General features: G+C 40.9%; 1 protein-coding gene across 1 annotated transcript; it reads left to right on the forward strand.

The window, feature by feature from the left end:
- The first annotated feature begins 6042 nt into the window (after positions 1 to 6042).
- Positions 6043 to 17743, forward strand: LOC129830590 (immunoglobulin kappa light chain-like). The gene is made up of 8 exons (XM_055893152.1): positions 6043 to 6091; positions 6627 to 6950; positions 14229 to 14549; positions 14673 to 14771; positions 15456 to 15486; positions 15571 to 15611; positions 15996 to 16039; positions 16780 to 17743. The coding sequence occupies exons 1-8, from the start codon at positions 6043 to 6045 to the stop codon at positions 16867 to 16869; spliced, it is 999 nt and encodes a 332-aa protein (XP_055749127.1). The 3' UTR covers positions 16870 to 17743.
- Positions 17744 to 21442: the final 3699 nt, after the last annotated feature.

Below are 21442 nucleotides of genomic sequence, written 5' to 3' on the forward strand. Positions count from 1 at the left end.
TCATTAAGGAAAGGACAAGAGAAACGCTTATTATAACAGACCATCATTTTCTTCTCATGTAATCTAAACCAATTTGCCACCGCAGCCGCTATCTTGGATAGTCAGATGGGCGTTACATGCCTATACCGGCGGCAATTTTGAACTAGGCAGTTTAACAACTGCTAAAACATATCAACGCTGAGAAAACCTCCAATGAAGAATTTCTCAATGGATAATCGTGAGGACGAAACGGTTAGGGTAATAGGGGGTAACTAGCCCACACTAAGAACACTGTCTAATTGCTGACACAAAAAAAGCAATGTTTGGAGAAAAATTGGTATGTGGATAAAGGTCATGTAAACAAATGGCTACAGTATTTTAGTTATTTCATGAAATGTTGTTTTTAGAAAAGGGGCGGTTTAAAGAAAAATAGCCCCACACCTTTTTTTCTTTAGTAAGTAATCCTTAAAAGCTAAGTCTAGTTGTCTTATTTTATTATTTAAATAAAATATGGGGGGGAAATGGTGTTGCACATGTCACCATTAATATCCGGACTATGAGGAGATTTGATGTAAAGTCCCCTTTATTTTATTTTTTTACTCATCTGCACATACATTTTCTTGTTCGATGTTTGTTGTTCCTTTCCCATACAATCCATTATGTACACTTGCACTAAATAGTATTTGAATAATGCAAGATTTTAGATCCCAGCAGTCTTTAAAATGACATTCAGGAGCAAAAGGTTTTCAATATTTTTTAATTAATTAAAAACAATATTCATTGGAATATAATATTGGAATGGAATATAACATTTAATAACAATAACTTAACTAATTAATTCAGTGTAACATTGATGTGGCAACTCTCTTATGTTCTGCTATTGCACAATTCTAACTTGTACATAGGTAACAAATAAAGCTATCCCAAGTAAAATTGGAGCACAACTCAAGTTAGCGTAAACTAGCGCTAACTGGCCTAGTCATTGTCTAAATGACAGGTAGAAACCCATTCATAACCATAAAGGGGCCAGTTACCCTCGAGTTTCCCTCAACACACTCATCCAACATATTACTACTTTCGTAAAAATTCATAAAAAATGTTCTCTCTAAACAAATGTATTATTTATCTTAATGCTTTCCTACTTGTATATATAAAAAAAAAAATCTAGATCTAACTTCATTGGAATATATCTACAACTTTTTTTAAATTGAAATAAATTAGATCAACTTACCACACGCGTTGTTTTGAAATATTTCCAAAAGTTGTGATGACACAGGACATTTTTGGTTGAGCAAGAGTAGTGTCAGCCAGGGAAAGTGTTGGGGAAATTATTTGGCAATAGCTTGTGGTCTTAATGTGAATTACGGGGGGGGCTAGTTACCCCCTGAGGGCTAGTTACCCCCTAGTACTATATTATTGACACAACTCTTGCATCGCTTGTTTAGACTGTCCATTATTGGTTCCTTCTTAAACCGGTCTATTTTTTGTCATCTAAAGTATTGATCCTGACATTTAGGCTTTATTAGCTCGAGGGTTCCAGTTTTAGCCACAGTTATGTGTAGGCTAAAACACATGCGTAATTGCTGGTTTTGTACCGAGGTAAAATGTGTTTTATATTGGACATTCGGTGGATATTCGGTTTTCTCTCTCAATAGCTATTTAACTAAGTATGTCATGCCTATGAAGGATGCTATATTCTGAATCAGGGGTGGATGGAGAAAAATCCACGCTTTTTGTTGTTGTGTGTGTATATATATATATTTTTTGTGTGAGTTTCAATCTTCAATAGCTCTTACACAAAGCATGCCATGACTATGATAGTTATGTATTCTGAATCAGGGGAGGATGGAGAATTTTTGTTGTTTTTGTTCCATAACATTTTTCATTGTATTTTTTTTTGGGGGGGGGGGGTAATTTCCTCCATCTTCCCCTGATTCAGAATATATCATTGTTCTAATCATGGCATGTTTTGTGTAAGAGCTACTGACTGAATAGTCACAGATTTTTCAATATACGGTGCATTCGGAAATCTATTATTATTATTAGTAGGAGTATTTCTTTTTAAGGTGTGAATTGTTCTCCATCCACCCCTGTTTCAGAATATACCATACTCATAGTCATGGCATGCTTGGTTCAAAAGCTATTGACTGAATAGTCACAGAATTTCCAATATACAGTGCATTCGGAAAGTATTCGTACTGCTTCATCTTTTCCGTATTGTGTTACATTACAGCCTTATTCTAAAATTGATTAAATGTGTTTTTCTCATCAATCTACACATATTACCCCATAATGACAAAGCAAAAACAGGTTTTTAGAATTTTTTGCACATTTCTTTTTCTTTCATAAATAAAAACAGAAATAAAAACAGAAATATCTTATTTACAGTACATAGGTATCCAGACCCCAGTACATAGGTATCCAAAATCACTGTGGTGCCGATGCCTAAGTAGATCGGCTGGCTATACAGTGCATTCAGAAATTATTGGGACCCCTTCCCTTTTTCCACATTTTGTTACATTACAGCCTTATTCTAAAATGGATAAAATACAAATTCTCATCAATCTACACACAATACCCCTTAATAATGACAAAGCGAAAACAGGTTTTTCAGAATGTTTGCAAATTTATTAAACAAATATAAAAAGTAATACCTTTACATAACTATTCAGACCCTTTGCTATGAGACTCGAAATTGAGCTTCGGTGCATCCTGTTTCCATTGATCAGCCTTGAGATGTTTCTACAACTTGATTTGAGTCCACCTGTGGTAAATTCAATTGATTGGACATGATTTGGAAAGGCACACACCTGTCTAAATGAGGTCCCACACTTAACAGTGCATGTCAGAGCAAAAACCAAGCCATGAGGTCGAAGGAATTGTCCGTAGAGCTCTGAGATAGAATTGTGTCGAGGCAAAGATCTGGGGAAGGGTAGCAAAACAATTCTGCCGCATTGAAGGTCTCCAAGATACAGTGGCCTCCATCATTCTTAATTGGAAGAAGTTTGGACCACCAAGACTTCCTAGAGTTTGCCGCCCGGCCAAACTGAGCAATTGGGGGAGAAGGGCTTTGGTGAGGAAGGTAACCAAGAACCCAATGGTCACTCTGACAGAGCTCCAGCGTTCCTCTGTGGAGATGGGAGAACCTTCCAGAAGGACAACCATCTCTGCAACACTCCACCAATCAGGCCTTTATGGTAAAGTGGCCAGACAGAAGCCACTCCTCAGTAAAAGGCACATGACAGCCCACTCAGGAAACAAGATTCTCTGATCTGATGAAAACAACTCTTTGGCCTGAATGAGCGTAACGTCTGGAGGAAACCTGGCACCATCCCTACAGTGAAGCATGGTGGTGGCAGCATCATGCTGTGGGGATATTTTTCAGCAGCAGGGACTGGAAGACTAGTCAGGATCGAGGGATAGATGAACAGAGCAAAGTACAGAGAGATCCTTGGTGAAAACCTGCTCCAGAGCGCTTAGGTCCTCCGCCTGGGGGCGAAGGTTCACCTTCCAACAGGACAACAGACAAAACAACGCAGGAGTGGTTTCGGGACAAGTCTCTGAATGTCCTTGTGGCCCAGCCAGAGCCCGGACTTGAACATCTCTGGAGAGACCTGAAAATAGCTGTGCAGCAACGCTCCCCATCCAACCTGACAGAGCTTGAGAGGATCTGCGGAGAATCATGGGAGAAACTCCCCAAATACAGGTGGGAAAATCAGATTTTAGGCTCAGCAGCTACCTCGGAACAGCCCTTTGTGTGCATGGCAATGTTTCAAACTTTTGCAGGTCTTTGCACCTTTTCTAAATATGCAAAATTGAGGGGTACGTGTATTGACAGCTCCTGCAGATATTGGTCCATAGCCTACACTTTATCTGACATGGTAAATAAACGGTACATGTTGCCATAACACATTATTCAATAGGCCTGCAAATCCAAACAATTGTTACAATCTTAAAGTAAATACCTTCAAGTAAATACCCTGTTATTAATGTAGCTGAGTAGGCTGTTGATTTATACGTTTATAATTTGTCTTTGATAGGATATAAGCCATGGTAGTGTCTTCCGACTGTCTGCGACTCGAGAGACCAGGTAAATGGTGGCCTAACCACAGTGCGTAAATGTTTAGCAAAAGAGGGCGCGCGGGCATTGGCATTTGAACGCGCTTGTTTGTGCCAATTGTGGGTCTATAATGCATTAGATCCATACACCAGGCTGTATCACACCCAGCTGTGATTTGGAGTACCATAGGGCAGCGCACAAGTGGGCCAGCGTCATTGTAAATAAGAATTTGCTCTTAACTGACTTGCCTAGTTAAATAAAGGTAAAAAACATGTATTTTTAAATAGATTGAAATATCTTCAAGTTCACCCCCAATCATTGTAAGTCCAAATGTTTTTTATTTTAATCTAATTCCTAACAACTAGAAGCATCTATGTGAATGTTATGGGGAAATTATTGGAGTTTACAGTTCAGCATCAGATTTAGTTTAGTTTATTCATTTGACCATAATTTCTTTCTTTTTTAAACAAGCACGAGGATAACACAAAGTCTGGGACTTATTTCCTTTGTGGTCCTCTTGATCATTCATTCATCCGTCCAACACACTGCATTAAAGACTTGATGCAAAATATTAACTCTTGAAAGCCACAAACTCATAGCATAGTTGTGTTGTAAATGCTGACATTTTTCACCAAGACTGAGAACGTTTTTTTTACGCATGATTGCAGCATCAACGCATTTAGCTCCATCGCCATGCCGTCTTTGCCTTTACCGTGAAGACAACATTCTCCGTTAGACATATTTTCAGTTTTACTTAGGTAATTTCCATTAATCTCTTATGTTTAAGCCTAAAACATTTTATTGTAATTTCATCAAACTCCTTTGGCGATTTCCGGACATATGTTCAGACTGACATGTTCAGCAATGAAAGCATTGTCATGCACACTCAGAGTTTCCATGAGCTTGGTGGTCTAGAAACCACAATGGTAAACAGGTAGTTTGTGTAGGCGCCGCGACAAGCAATTTTTCCTCGCTGGGTTGCAACATCCCTTGCGCCCTTTGTGGTTAGATCAAGGCAAGCAACGTTAGAAATAAATGGCAGGAGTTTACGAACATAAGCATAAACACGGCTGAATATAATGTCACTCCGGCCATTCGATCTGTATGTAGCTCTTCGTTTTTTTGAATGATAGGCAAGGCCTATTCAATACAATGTTGTTTTTCCCCACTTGAATATGAACTATAGCCGATTTAGTGTGTTCAAATTAAACATTGCAACTGTTGTTTTGTTATATAAGACAAAAATAAGCATTATGAAGAACGTAACTGTCTGTATTTGAATGTAGGCTATGTAATGTTTCTCTTAAACTTTTTTTGTTCTACTTTTTTCTCTATTCCCGTCTGGAAATAAAACAGCCTGTAATGCAAGTTTGTAAATTGGATTTGGCTTGGAATCATCATTAGTTGCATGCAGAGCCATGAATAAAGCTAATTATATTAAGTTCAGATAATTAGGCAATGTTAACAATTATAATAACTATATTATTATTATGTAACAATACTATATAGGCATACAGGCCTATACTAACGTTTTTAGTGATGCACTAACGTTTTTAGTGATGCATTGTTTAAAAACGAGGATCATTGATAAGATAAAATATAATGATGATGAAATAGCCTAATATTAATATTGAATTAAGACCATATCAAATAAAATTCACAAAAGGTAGTTCCCGGCCTGTACTACTTTACAGAAAACTAGGCCTATAATATGTTCTTAGAGTGAGAAAAAAAGGTAGGTCGGTGCAATCTTCTCAATCTTCTCGCATTCATTCGAAAAACATGTTTTGTTGTTGTCTTTGCTGCAATCTGACCTATCTTTTCTTGCTCACAGTTTGAGTTATAACGCAGGACTTTTCATGTGTTCATTTCCGGTGAGATGTTGTCACGGCGGTCTCGCTGTTTGAGATGTAGGCTAGGACTAGGGGCAAGACATCTTCATCTCGTAAAGGTTGCTCAACGGACTCAAAGTGATGATGCCCTTCAAATTTAGTGAACCTAAAATGCCAGGCCCCCTGCTACTTCTGCTGTGCTGGAGCTATGTCTTGAAAGGCAAGTATGACACTATATTCTGCACACATTGACAATGTGTCGATAATTAATGTAGAAAAGGTACATTCAGCTAGGCTAACGCTAACTCATGATGACAGTGAGGACTTTAGACTGTTTCATCATTACTCTGAATAGGCCTACATTCATTTATTTCAAGAAATATCCACAGTATTCTAGTCGGCCTAGGTTATAACATTTTCATGAACTTACTTACCTGTATGTGAGATGAAACAGTGATCTGAAATACAGTATGTCATTAAATCTATAACCTGTTTATAATGTAGTTTTGTTCATGTTATAATCAAGCAATTTCAACATAATTAACATATTAGGTTAGACAAAGCAGGCCTATAAGATTCAATTTCGAAATATTTTTACAAGTGGACAGTGATTTAAGCTTTTTTTCTGTTCAGCATCCATGCTTGGTATATTCATGAAAAAAAGTTAACAAAGTTATGAAAACGCACCAAACATGCTAAACAGTAATTAGATTAAATATATGTTATATTCTTGTTATTCCTAATTCTGTTTTTAGCTACACACACATCAGTTATAACCCAGACACCTGGAGTGGTGATGGTGAACGCTGGTGATACAGTGACCTTGAAATGCCATTTGAGTGAGATTATCACCTACTGCTTCTATGTGAGTTGGATGAAAGTGGACCCCAGGACTGGAACACACAGCATGAGTACAGACTTAAAGGTTGATAACATTTCAAAGGACCAGGAACAGGACAACCTATGTTCTGTTACATTCACCAATGCAAAAGTGAGCGACTCTGGCATGTACTACTGTTCGGCTGTTCACTCCAAAATGGTGTACTCTGGCAATGGTTCTAAGGTTATTGTTTTGACAGGTAATTTAATGTCTTGTATGTTCATATTTATTTACAAAGTTTACTAAACTAGAAAAAGATATTGTGCTAAAAAACTAAAATGTATATAATGATATAAACCTTTAAAAAATAAACACAAAACGGAATGTTAAATCTAAATTAAACAATATATATATAGTAGCAGACAAAAGTTTAGACACCTACTCTTTCCAGGGTTTTTCTTTATTTTGTGAAGATATCAAAACTATGAAGTAACACCTATGGAATCACGTATTAACCAAAAAAGTGTTAAACAAATCAAAATATATATTTGAGATTCTTCAAAGTAGCCACCCTTTGCCTTGATGACAGCTTTGCACACTCTTGGCATTCTCTCAGCCAGCTTAATGAGGTAGTCACCTGGAATGCACTTCAATTAACAGGTGTGCCTTGTTAAAAGTTTATTTGTGGAATTTCTTTCCTTTATGCGTTTGAGCCAATCAGTTGTCTTGAGACAAGGTAGGGGTGATATACAGAAGATAGCCCTATTTGGTAAAAGATCAAGTCCATATTATGGCAAGAACAGCTCAAATAAGCAAACAGAAACGATACACCATTACTTTAAGACATGAAGAACTTTGAAAGTTTCTTCAATTGCAGTCACAAAAACCATCAAGCGCTATGATGAAACTGGCTGTCATGAGGACCGCCACAGGAAAGGAAGACCCAGAGTTACCTCTGCTGCAGAGGATAAGTTCATTAGAGTTAACTGCACCTTAGATTGCAGCCCAAATAAATGCTTTGCAGAGTTCAAGGAAGAGACCCATCTCAACATCAATTGTTCAGAGGAGACTGCATGAATCAGCGATACGCCATCCCATCTGGTTAGCGCCATTTGTTTTTCAACAGGACAATGACCCAAAACACACCTCTCGGCTGTGTAAGTGCAATTTGACCAAGAAGGAGAGGGATGGTGCTGTATCAGATGACCTGGCCTCCACAATCACCTGCCCTCAACCCAATTGAGATGGTTTGGGATGAGTTGGACCGCAGAGTGAAGGAAAAGCAGCCAACAAGTGCTCAGCATGTGTGGGAACTCCTTCAAGACTGTTTGAAAAGCATTCCTCATGAAACTAGTTGAGAGATGCCAAGAGTGTACAAAGCTGTCATCAAGGCAAAGGGTGGCTACTTTGAAGAATTTCAAATATAAAATATATTTTGATTTGTTTAACACTTTTTTGGTTACTACTTGATTCCATATGTGTAATTTCACAGTTGATTTCTTCTCTATTATTATAGATGTAGAAGGAAAAAAGAAAGAAAGAAAAACACTTGAATGAGTAGCTGTGTCCAAACTTTTGATTGATGCTATATACACTGCTCAAAAAAATAAAGGGAACACTAAAATAACACATCCTAGATCTGAATGAATGAAATATTCTTATTAAATACTTTTTTCATTACATAGTTGAATGTGCTGACAACAAAATCACACAAAAATTATCAATGGAAATCAAATTTATCAACCCATGGAGGTCTGGATTTGGAGTCACACTCAAAATTAAAGTGGAAAACCACACTACAGGCTGATCCAACTTTGATGTAATGTCCTTAAAACAAGTCAAAATGAGGCTCAGTAGTGTGTGTGGCCTCCACGTGCCTGTATGACCTCCCTACAACGCCTGGGCTTGCTCCTGATGAGGTGGCGGATGGTCTCCTGAGGCATCTCCTCCCAGACCTGGACTAAAGCATACACCAACTCCTGGACAGTCTGTGGTGCAACGTGGGGTTGGTGGATGGAGCGAGACATGATGTTCCAGATGTGCACAATTGGATTCAGGTCTGGGGAACGGGCGGGCCAGTCCATAGCATCAATGCCTTCCTCTTGCAGGAACTGCTGACACACTCCAGCCGCATGAGGTCTAGCATTGACTTGCATTAGGAGGAACCCAGGGCCAACCACAACAGCATATGGTCTCACAAGGGGTCTGAGGATCTCATCTCGGTACCTAATGGCAGACAGGCTACCTCTGGCGAGCACATGGAGGGCTGTGCGGCCCCCCAAAGAAATGCCACCCCACACCATGACTGACCCACCACCAAACCGGTCATGCTGGAGGATGTTGCAGGCAGCAGAACGTTCTCCACGGCGTCTCCAGACTCTGTCACGTCTGCCACGTGCTCAGTGTGAACCTGCTTTCATCTGTGAAGAGCACAGGGCGCCAGTGGCGAATTTGCCAATCTTGGTGTTCTCTGGCAAATGCGTTCTCTGGCAAACCCCCACCTGTGGACGTCGGGCCCTCATACCACCCTCATGGAGTCTGTTTCTGACCGTTTGAGCAGACACATGCACATTTGTGGCCTGCTGGAGGTCATTTTGCAGGGGTCTGGCAGTGCTCCTCCTTGCACAAAGGCGGAGGTAGCGGTCCTGCTGCTGGGTTGTTGCCCTCCTACGGCCTCCTCCACGTCTCCTGATGTACTGGCCTGTCTCCTGGTAGCGCCTCCATGCTCTGGACACTACGCTGACAGACACAGCAAACCTTCTTACCACAGCTTGCATTGATGTGCCATCCTGGATGAGCTGCACTACCTGAGCCACTTGTGTGGGTTGTAGACTCCGTCTCATGCTACCACTAGAGTGAAAGCACCGCCAGCATTCAAAAGTGACCAAACATCAGCCAGGAAGCATAGGAACTGAGAAGTGGTCTGTGGTCACCACCTGCAGAACCACTCCTTTATTGGGGGTGTCTTGCTAATTGCCTATAATTTCCACCTGTTGTCTATTCCATTTGCACAACAGCATGTGCAATTTATTGTCAATCAGTGTTGCTTCCTAAGTGGACAATTTGATTTCACAGAAGTGTGATTGACTTGGAGTTACATCGTGTTGTTTAAGTGTTCCCTTTATTTTTTTGAGCAGTGTATATCAGTTTTTCACCATTCTTGACATTTAATCCAAGTAAAAATTCCCTGTCTTAGGTCAATTAGGGTCACCACTTTATTTTAAGAATGTGAAATGTCAGAATAATAGTTGAAAATTATTTATTTCAGCTTTTATTTCTTTCATCACATTCCCAGTGGGTCAGAAGTTTACATACACTCAATTAGTATTTGGTAGTATTGCCTTTAAATTGTTTAACGTTTCGGGTAGCCTGCCACAAGCTTCCCACAATAAGTTGGGTTAATTTTGGCCCATTCCTCCTGACAGAGCTGGTGTAACTGAGTCAGGTTTGTAGGCCTCTTTGCTTGCACACGCTTTTTCAGTTCTGCTCACAAATGTTCTATAGGGTTGAGGTCAGGGCTTTGTGATGGCCACTCCAATACTTTAACTTTATTGTCCTTGTGCCATTTTGCCACAATTTTGGAAATATGTTTGATGTCATTGTCTCTGCAGACGACTTCGTCAACCATTTTGAAAAGAAGGTCGACGACATCCGATCCTCGTTTGCTAAGTCAAACGACACCGCTGGTTCTGCTCACACTGCCCTACCCTGTGCTTTGACCTCTTTCTCCCCTCTCTCTCCAGATGAAATCTCGCGTCTTGTGATGGCCGGCCGCCCAACAACCTGCCCGCTTGACCCTATCCCCTCCTCTCTTCTCCAGACCATTTCCGGAGACCTTCTCCCTTACCTCACCTCGCTCATCAACTCATCCCTGACCGCTGGCTACGTCCCTTCCGTCTTCAAGAGAGCGAGAGTTGCACCCCTTCTGAAAAAACCTACACTCGATCCCTCCGATGTCAACAACTACAGACCAGTATCCCTTCTTTCTTTTCTCTCCAAAACTCTTGAACGTGCCGTCCTTGGCCAGCTCTCCTGCTATCTCTCTCAGAATGACCTTCTTGATCCAAATCAGTCAGGTTTCAAGACTAGTCACTCAACTGAGACTGCTCTTCTCTGTATCACGGAGACGCTCCGCACTGCTAAAGCTAACTCTCTCTCCTCTGCTCTCATCCTTCTAGACCTATCGGCTGCCTTCGATACTGTGAACCATCAGATCCTCCTCTCCACCCTCTCCGAGTTGGGCATCTCCGGCGCGGCCCACGCTTGGATTGCGTCCTACCTGACAGGTCGCTCCTACCAGGTGGCGTGGCGAGAATCTGTCTCCTCACCACGCGCTCTCACCACTGGTGTCCCCCAGGGCTCTGTTCTAGGCCCTCTCCTATTCTCGCTATACACCAAGTCACTTGGCTCTGTCATAACCTCACATGGTCTCTCCTATCATTGCTATGCAGACGACACACAATTAATCTTCTCCTTTCCCCCTTCTGATGACCAGGTGGCGAATCGCATCTCTGCATGTCTGGCAGACATATCAGTGTGGATGACGGATCACCACCTCAAGCTGAACCTCGGCAAGACGGAGCTGCTCTTCCTCCCGGGGAAGGACTGCCCGTTCCATGATCTCGCCATCACGGTTGACAACTCCATTGTGTCCTCCTCTCAGAGCGCTAAGAACCTTAGCGTGATCCTGGACAACACCCTGTCGTTCTCAACTAACATCAAGGCGGTGGCCCGTTCCTGTAGGTTCATGCTCTACAACATCCGCAGAGTACGACCCTGCCTCACACAGGAAGCGGCGCAGGTCCTAATCCAGGCACTTGTCATCTCCCGTCTGGATTACTGCAACTCGCTGTTGGCTGGGCTCCCTGCCTGTGCCATCAAACCCCTACAACTCATCCAGAACGCCGCAGCCCGTCTGGTGTTCAACCTTCCCAAGTTCTCTCACGTCACCCCGCTCCTCCGCTCTCTCCACTGGCTTCCAGTTGAAGCTCGCATCCGCTACAAGACCATGGTGCTTGCCTACGGAGCTGTGAGGGGAACGGCACCTCAGTACCTTCAGGCTCTGATCAGGCCCTACACCCAAACAAGGGCACTGCGTTCATCCACCTCTGGCCTGCTCGCCTCCCTACCACTGAGGAAGTACAGTTCCCGCTCAGCCCAGTCAAAACTGTTCGCTGCTCTGGCACCCCAATGGTGGAACAAACTCCCTCACGACGCCAGGACAGCGGAGTCAATCACCACCTTCCGGAGACACCTGAAACCCCACCTCTTCAAGGAATACCTAGGATAGGATAAAGCAATCCTTCTGCCCCCCCCCCCCCTTAAAAGATTTAGATGCACTATTGTAAAGTGGCTGTTCCACTGGATGTCATTAGGTGAATGCACCAATTTGTAAGTCGCTCTGGATAAGAGCGTCTGCTAAATGACTTAAATGTAATGTAAATGTAAAATTGTCCATTTGGATGACCCATTTGCGACCACGCTTTAACTTCCTGACTGATGTCTTGATGATGTCAATATATCCACATAATTTTCCTACCTCATGATGCCATCTATTTTGTGAAGTGCACCAGTCCCTCCTGCAGCAAAGCACCCCCAAAACATGATGCTGCCACCCCCGTGCTTCACGGTTGGGATGGTGTTCTTCGGGCCTGCAAGCCTCCCCCTTGTCCTCCAAACATAACGATGGTCATTCTGGCCAAACAGTTCTATTTTTGTTTCATCAGACCAAAGGACATTTCTCCAAAAAGTACGATCTTTGTCCCCATGTGCAGTTGCAAACCGTAGTGTGGCTTTTTTATGGAGGTTTTGGAGCAGTTGCTTCTTCCTTGCTGAGCGGCCTTTCAGGTTATGTCGATATAGGACTCATTTTACAGTGGATGTAGATACTTTTGTACCTGTTTCCTCCAGCATCTTCACAAGGTCCTTTGCTGTTGTTCTGGGATTGATTTGCACTTTTCGCACCAAAGTACGTTCATCTCTAGGAGACAGAACGCAACTCCTTTCTGAGCGATATGACGGCTGTGTGGTCCCATGGTGTTTATACTTGCGTACTATTGTTTGTTTCTGATGAACGTGGTACCTTCAGGCATTTGGAAATTGCCCAAGGATGAACCAGATTCCTGGAGGTCTTGACTGATTTTCTTTAGATTCTCCCAGGATATCAAGCAAAGAGGCACTGAGTTTGAAGGTAGGCCTTGAAATACATCCACAGGTACACCTCCAATTGACTCAAATGATGTCAATTAGCCTATCAGAAGCTTCTAAAGCCATGACATCACTTTCTGGAATTTTCCAAGCTGTTTAAAGGCACAGTCAATTTAGTGTATGTAAACTTCTGACCCACTGGAATTGTGATTAAGTGAAATAATCTGTCTGTAAACAATTGTTGGAAATATTACTTGTGTCATGCACAAAGTATGAACACAACAAATGTGTTGTTTTTGAAAGAAAACCACTTTTCTGTCCTTTAAAATAACATCAAATTGATCAGAAATACAGTGTAGACACGTCAACAGTGAAGAGGCGTCTCCGGGGATGCTAGCCTTCTAGGCAGAGTTCCTCTGTCCAGAGTCTGTGTTTTTTTGCCCATCTTAACTTTTATTTTTATTGGCCAGTCTGAGATATGGCTTTTTCTTTGCAACTCTGCCTAGAAGGCCAACATCCCTGAGTTGCCTCTTCACTGTTGACGTTGAGACTGGTGTTTTGCGGGTACTATTTAATGAAGCTGCCAATTGAGGAGTTGTGAGTTGTCTGTTTCTCAAACTAGATACTCTAATGTACTTGTCCTCTTGATCAGTTGTGCACCGGGGCCTCCCACTCCTGTTTCTATTCTGGTTAGCGCCAGTTTGCGCTGTTCTGTGAAGGGACTAATACACAGCGTTATACGAAATCTTCAGTTTCTTGGCAATTTCTCACGTGGAACAGTCTTCATTTCTCAGAACAAGAATAGACTGACGAGTTTCAGAAGGAAGTACTTTGTTTCTGGGCATTTTGAGCCTGTAATCAAACCCACAAATGCTGATGCTCTAGATACTCAACTAGTCTAAAGAAGGCCAATTTTTTTTCTTCTTCTTTTCTTTCTACAACAGTTTTCAACTGTGCTAACATAATTGCAAAAGTGTTTTCTGATGATCAATTAGCCTTTTTAAAATGATAAACTTGTATTAGCTAACACAACGTGCCATTGGAACACAGGAGTGATGGTTGCTGATTGTGGGCCTCTGTACGCCATGTAGATATTCCATTTAAAAAATCAGCCCTTTCCAGCTACAAAAGTCATTTACAACATTAACAATGTCTACACTGTATTTCTGATCAATTTGATGTTATTTTAATGGACTAAACATATGCTTTTCTTTTAAAAAACAAGACATTTCGAAGTGACCCCAAACTTTTGAACTGTAGTGTACTGTATGTTCTTTGATAATAAATCCCGTCATAGTTTTATTTTAAATAACCAGTTTACCAGGAGGAAAACCAAGTTGGTATTTCTTAATAATGTAATCATTTAAAATGATGACCATTTTGTCCTTAGAGAGAGAAAGGGTAGGGAACAGCACTAAAGCCCCAACCCTCCAAATCGTCTCTTCGCCAGAGGGTGACAGCTCCTTCATCCCTCTGCTGTGTTTGGTGTTGGAAGTGGTCCCGTCTCAGGTCCGTGTGTTCTGGCTCATAGACGGGAGAGAAGAGAGTGGACTCACTGACTCCACCTGGACAGACAACAGTGAATCAGCCACAGAGTTCACTAGGAACCAGATTCTTGTCCAGGCAGAGGAGTGGAACAGACGAACAGAGTTTACATGTGTGGTGGAGTTTGAGGGGAAAAATCTCACCAAAACACTGCTGCAACACAATGGTAATTGCATGAGACCCAGATTTACTAAGCTTTTGCACCCGTTCTTTCAGTAAGGGATTTAACACTGAAAACAAAGATGAAACTATCTGTATTTAAACTTCTTTGTCTTTATTTTCACCATAGATTCCAATGCCATGTGCACAATGCTGATGTATGGGGCCTCTGCAGCTGCTCTCCTCGCCATAATAGTTGCTGTCACTACTGCTGTGTGTCTGCACCGTGGTAAGATCAAATCAATGAATAATGGGCCAATACTGTATGAAACAAATACCAAATGATCTTGCGCAAGACAATTTATACCATAGTACTCAGCAAAGGATGTTATGACCATTGTAATTTAGGGGACACACGCCCCATCAATTGGATACATTTGAAGGATATAAATGTACAAAGTGTAGTTTTTTTTATAACTTACTAGTGCCCACTGAAAAACACTAAGGGCATGTTGTGATGCCTATGGTCATGGGTAGTCATGTAGGTAAGCCAGTTCAGTGGTCAGACCTATATGGGTCAAGTTTTTTTGTTTTGTTACACCATAGAATACGTGGCTAAACATGGGAGAAATATTTTATTCCATTAGGCCATTTTGTGTGCAAATGGAATAAAAACGGATTTCGTAGGCCTGTATTTTCTCTTGCACAGGAACGTTGAGAATGAAAATCTGTTGCTAATTCTTGCCGTTGTCCCTCTTTCACACAAGTCAGGCTCTCTGTAGTGGTTACAGTGACCTTTATGGCAAGTGTCTGCTACATTTAGACCGTTCTTTTGCAGTCTGCTCCACCTGCTTTTGAGATCAGAGAGTCAATATTAACAAATGGCCATGGACAAAGAACATTATCACTGAATCATGAGGCTTTCTTCAACCTGGATATTAAATGTGTTATTTTTTATTGTTTTTTCCTATAGGGCATCCTGTGGTTATCGATGCAGATACAAGGTTTGTGTCTGACATTCAATCCAAAATTGGATTATAGAAAAGCCTGTGACTGCTTGAGTGTGAAATCCTCTGTTTTAATTTCAGACAAAGAGGCACAGACACTGAGAACAGACAGGATCAATCTGGTAATTATTATCCTTTTTTTCAATTTTAGGATTGATCAATTACAACAGCCAACTACTTTAGAAGGATTTCAAGATGGCTTTTATCAACTTGGAGTTATTTAGTGACGGAAATGTTTTAGCGTTTTCATGATCTTTTGAACTATTCAGTTGAAATAGATTGAACGAATGAGCTTTAATTAAATATGATTTGTTCCCCAAATTGCTCAAAAGAAATGATAGAGAAACACATTGTGTACCATTGTAGCACTTTGAGACACCCTTAGTTTTCACAGCGTCTCTTGATGGAGTATGCAGGATTGGTTGATTCCAAGTCTTTTTGAAGTAGTTTGTCGGTGGATGTCATGGCTGCATTGGTGTTTATGTTCTGAGTTTTGACATTTGCAGGGAGACGCGGAGAAGCAAGAAGGGCAGTTAGATCATCGTTCTCGGTAAAGTAGCTTGTATTTGGTTTCAACTATCATTTTTGGTCGTGCTAAAAAAAATATGTTGCATCATTTTATAATCCATTGTCATGCTATCAGATTCTCTCACATAGTAAAGGTGGTGGAACTCATTTTTCATCTCCATTTCGGCCCAATTTAACTCTTGGGGCCGGTTTACTGGGAATAGATTAAGCCAATAGTCCTTGACTAAAAAAAAACATGTTATATGGACATTTTCCATTGAAAATGGTTTTTAGTTCATATTTTAATATTTTTTCAGGAAACGGACCCATAGTGTATTCATGTTGAAAACACACGAATGCTATGATCCAAACATACTGCTCTGAAATGTCTCGTACTGGTGTATTACTTGTTAAGTATAGTGTAATTACAGTACTTATAGGTGATATACCTGGTTGTGTAAATACACACTGACATTTGTACATGGATTATATTTGTATACAAACTCAAATGAATTGAGGCTAAACCTACCTTCACCCCTAGAATGATTGTTTTAGATTACTCCGTTATCTCAATTGTGAATGTATTGATTGACTGACGTAATATCACTTCTATAGTATGAATACTCACATATGAGAGCCTGGTTTACATTTGCAGTATTGCTGCCCCAATTCAGTCCACATAAAGTATTAAAGCAGTTTTGTATACTTGAATATAAAGCATCAACTATACTGTACCTATTTCTGAACCCTTGAATTAACTCCCTGGTGTTGATCGTTCCACAGGAGGTCCAGTATGCGACTTTGGACCATATCAATTTTGGGAGACGCACAAATACAGTTCTCCAATCAGATTTTGACAAAGAAATTGCATAAAAGTTCCATGTATTTTTTCATGATGTAGATGCTTATGAACTGCCACTGAAAACATGTTCAGATTATTATGTATGTATTTGTGTATAAAGCAAGAGCCAGTGTCCGCAATCGCAAAGTGCCCAGAGCCAACGATGCGACACAGAGCTCTTTCTTTTATATTGGAATTCAACTGTGGAATAGACTCCCAGTAGTCATTAAGCTGTCCCAGTCCAGAAAGGTTTTCAGAGGTCAGGTTAGATCCCTTCCGTCAGAAAAAGTGTACAGGTCTAAATAGGAAAAGAACTGAAATAGTCTTGAATGTTGTATTGATTGTGTATTTATTATGGTGTAGGCTAGTTAGCTACTTATCATAGGCCCATGTCACAGGAGGTTGGTGGCACCTTAATTGGGGAGGATAGGCTCGTGGTATTGGCTGGAGTGGAATAGTATCAAATACATCAAACACATGGATTGATGCCATTCTATTTGCTCCGTTCCAGACAATATTATCAGCCGTTCTCCCCTCAGCAGCCTCCACGGCCCATGTATTTTCTTGTGTTGTGTCCTGTTTTTGTCTTACAAAGAAAACCACATTAGAAATAAGTGTTCTTACACTATTGTGTGTCATCCTCTGGGATTCTTTGTACTTTTAAAATTGTAAGAGTTGTATTATCCAAAATCAATCAATCAATATGGCTTGTAAATTAATGCTTTTGTTTTTCTTTGATTTCATTTTATTACCTCTTTCATTACCTCTTATCTAATTTACTATTTCCCTGGAACTCTTAGTGCCAACCATGCCTCTGTTTTTAAACAGATATCTAAAACATATGTTTAAAAACTTTGCTTGAATACAAAAAAAATATGATGTTAAAATTCTCAATCTCAAACGCCATTTGACAAACTGTACGTCTTATTTCTCTGACCAAAATGAGAAGGCTCGCTGTTTTTGAAACATGAGTTGTTTGATCCTGCACAAACTGCAGATTGTGTAACATGAGAAAGTGTCACAGGTGTAGGACTGTAGCCTTCGCAACAGAAGCTGACCACAGATCACAGTAGTTTAAGCTTTAGCTGCCGATCTCTCTCTCTCTCTCTCTCTCTCTCTCTCTCTCTCTCTCTCTCTCTCTCTCTCTCTCTCTCTCTCTCTCTCTCTCTCTCTCTCTCTGTCTCTGTCTCTGTCTCTGTCTCTGTCTCTGTCTCTGTCTCTGTCTCTGTCTCTCTCTCTGTCTCTGTCTCTCTGTGTGTGTGGTGTGGTATTCTGAGCATGATATGCTTTTGGACAGACACCGCTTTGCTTCACAAACCACGAGCAGATTCTATATTCAGGCTTTTTCACCCAATAGTGCATGATGCTAGATAGCATATCACGAAAGTAAAAAGGTTATCAGCTCCCATCCTATCACCTAACCTCAGCAGCTTTCACCATATGAATTCAAACTCAGACAATAGATGGAATGTGCTGTTATTATTGTAACAGTTCATTTTCTACAACAACAGTATTTTAAAGGATTGGAAAATAGTTATGCTCCCACTTAGATCTGAATGGGAAATAAAGCACCCTGGCTGATGAGTGACAAGGATGTGTATTCCATCCAATTCACACATGATTTAATAAAAGGTTTAGTAGTTTTCAATTAAGTGTAGCTGGATTCAGTCATGGTGAAATCTAGTAAGTAATGGCAAGACAGAACAAAAGTATTACAACGAAATGTTAATGTACTCTTAATACAAAGGACAGTAGTCATTTTTGGTAAGTAAAAAGTTCAGACTTTAGTGAACTGAAAACCCCCCACAATTAGACACTTCTACAGTATGATACAAAATGAGGCAATGTAGACCCATCACAAAAATAATCATTTTGTAAAATATGACGGCTACTTTTTAAAACGTCGATACAGATAACTTGGTTAATGGAGTTTCCTACCTCATGTGTTTGAATAGTTAACTCCAGCCTACCTGATGTTTGAATAGTAAAAAAAACGACAGACTATCTGAGTGACAGGACAGGTAGATTTGAAGTAAACACTCACATCTACTGGATGTTTGGAGACAGTGACACAAGATGACTGCCACTAGATGAGAAAGAAGAGCATTTCATCATGACAGTACTGGAAGGATAGATAGCACTGTATGGAAGCACTAGGCTCCTCTAACACATTGTATGTGTTATGCATAAAATGTAATGAAATCAAAAAGTTAATGAATAAGAAGATTAGTCACACTAAGATATCCTATAGCCTTTCAACACCCAGTTGGCCAGCCGCAAGAGAGAAAATGTACTACATACTTAACATCGTCCTAGTTGGTATGAAGCACTCCGGTTCTCTCAAAGCACTTTTATTCTGAATGTTGGTTTACTGCAGTTTTCACAATGAAAGCCTCCTTTTCTGTTTCTTTAGTTTGGGGATTTTCTGTTGCTTTTCAAAAAAATTGGTTTTACATTTTTCTTTTGACTATGATTCAAGTACACACGTAACTACAGTGAACAAAAATATAAACGCTACATGCAATTGTTTAAAAGATTTTACTGAGTTATAGTTCATATGTATAAGGAAATCAGTCAATTTCAATAAATTAATCGGCCCTGACCTATGGATTTCACATGACTGGGAATACAGATATGCATCTGTTGGTCACAGATACGTTATGGATCAGAAAACCAGTCAGTATCTGGTGTGACCACCATTTGCCTCCTGCAGCGCGACACATCTCCTTCACATAGAGTTGATCTGTAGAATGTTGTCCCACTCCTCTTCAATGGTTGTGCGAAGTAGCTGGATATTGGCGGGAACTGAAACATGCTGTCGTACACGTTGATCCAGAGCATCTCAGAAATTCTCAATGGGTGACATGTCTGGTGAGTATTCAGGCCATGGGGACATTTTCAGCTTCTAGGAATTGTGTACAGATCCTTGCGAGAAGTTGCCATGCAATATCATGCTGAAACATGAGATGATGGCGGCGGATGAATGGCATGACAATGGGCCTCAGGATCTCATCATGGTGTCTCTGTGCATTCAAATTGCAATCGATAAAATTTAATTGTGTTCGTTGTCCGTAGCTTATGCCTGCCCATACCATAACCCCACTGCCACCATGGGTCACTCTGTTTACAATGTTGACATCAACAAACTGCTATCCCACACGACACCATCTGCTCGGTACAGCCAAACTGCAGTTAGGTCAAGACCCTGGTGAGGACGACAAGGACGCAGATGAGCTTCCCTGAGATGGTTTCTGTCAGTTTGTGCAGAAATTCTTCAGTTGTGCAAACCCACAGTTTCATCAGCTGTCTGGGTGGCTGGTTTCAGATGTGGAGGTCCTGGGCTGGCATGGTTTCACGTGGTCTGCGGTTGTGAGGCCGTTTGAAAGTACTGCCAAATTCTCTAAAACGACGTTGGAAGTGGCTTATGGTATACAAATTAACATTAAATGCTCTGGCAACACCTCTGACATTCCTGCAGTCAGCATGCCAAAATGCACTCTCCCTCAAAACTTGAGACATCTGTGGCATTGTGTTGTGTGACAAAACTGCACATTTTAGAGTGGCCAGCACAAAGTGCACCTGTGTAATGATCCTGCTGTTTAATCAGCTTCTTGATAAGCCACACCTGTCAGGTGGATGGATTATCTTGGCAAAGGAGAAATGCTCACTAGCAGAGATGTAAACAAATTTGTGCAAAACATTTGAGATAAATAAAAAATTACCCGCATTAGAGCCATGCGTCCTCCGAAACACAACCCTACCAAGCCGCACTGCTTCTTAACACAGCGTGCATCCAACCCGGAAGCCAGCCGCACCAATGTGTCAGAGGAACCACTGTACAACTAGCAACCTGGTCGGTGTGCACTGCGCCCGGCCCGACACAGGAGTCCCTAGTGCGCGAAGAGACAAGGATATCCCTACCGGCCAAACCCTCACTAACCCAGACGGCGCTATGCCAATTGTGCGTTGCCCCATGGACCTCCCGATCCTGGGCTCGAACCTAGAGTCTCTGGTGGCACAGCTAGCACTGCGAGTGCCTTAGACCACTGCACCACCCGGGAGGCCAGAAATTAACTTTTTGTGCATTTGTAACATTTCTGAGATCTTTTATTTCAACTCATGAAACATGGGACCAACACTGTACATGTTGCGTTTATATTTTTGTTCAGTGTTTAATGAACTACAATATCATACAGAAATACATCTTACCTGAATTGTTGCTCTTGACTGATAGTTGTGCCCATGCAGTCAGTGTAATGAGAAGAAGAAGAGCGGAGACAATTCCCAGCACCCTGTAGAGACTCACTATGGTGTAACACTGTGGACAAGTCTGACAGGGCACACAATAACATCTCATCAAATGGAATAGTACAGTTTAATACAAAAGTTTTTCAATATCTTCATATTCACTGAATTTATTGTCAAATTAACACGACTACTTACTACATTAACATACTGTCAATATTATTACAGTAGTACAAACTATGATATTAAGGGAAGAGGAGTTCCCTTTTTGTTGCAGGGTTTTGGTGAAGGAAATTAAAATGCTATTAGATCATTTGGAAACTGATTATGTAATTATTATTATTTATTTTTTTACAAATA

The sequence above is a fragment of the Salvelinus fontinalis genome, chromosome 32 (assembly GCF_029448725.1).
Source record: "Salvelinus fontinalis isolate EN_2023a chromosome 32, ASM2944872v1, whole genome shotgun sequence".
NCBI classification, from domain to species: domain Eukaryota; kingdom Metazoa; phylum Chordata; class Actinopteri; order Salmoniformes; family Salmonidae; genus Salvelinus; species Salvelinus fontinalis.

Excerpts from the sequence above, each read along its gene's own strand:
- LOC129830590 (XM_055893152.1), top strand. The coding sequence starts at position 6,043 with ATGCCAGGCCCCCTGCTACTTCTGCTGTGCTGGAGCTATGTCTTGAAA. Across the intron at positions 6,092-6,626 it reads CTGGAGCTATGTCTTGAAAG|CTACACACACATCAGTTATA; the intron begins GCAAGTATGACA and ends TTCTGTTTTTAG. Across the intron at positions 14,550-14,672 it reads AACACTGCTGCAACACAATG|ATTCCAATGCCATGTGCACA; the intron begins GTAATTGCATGA and ends TTTTCACCATAG.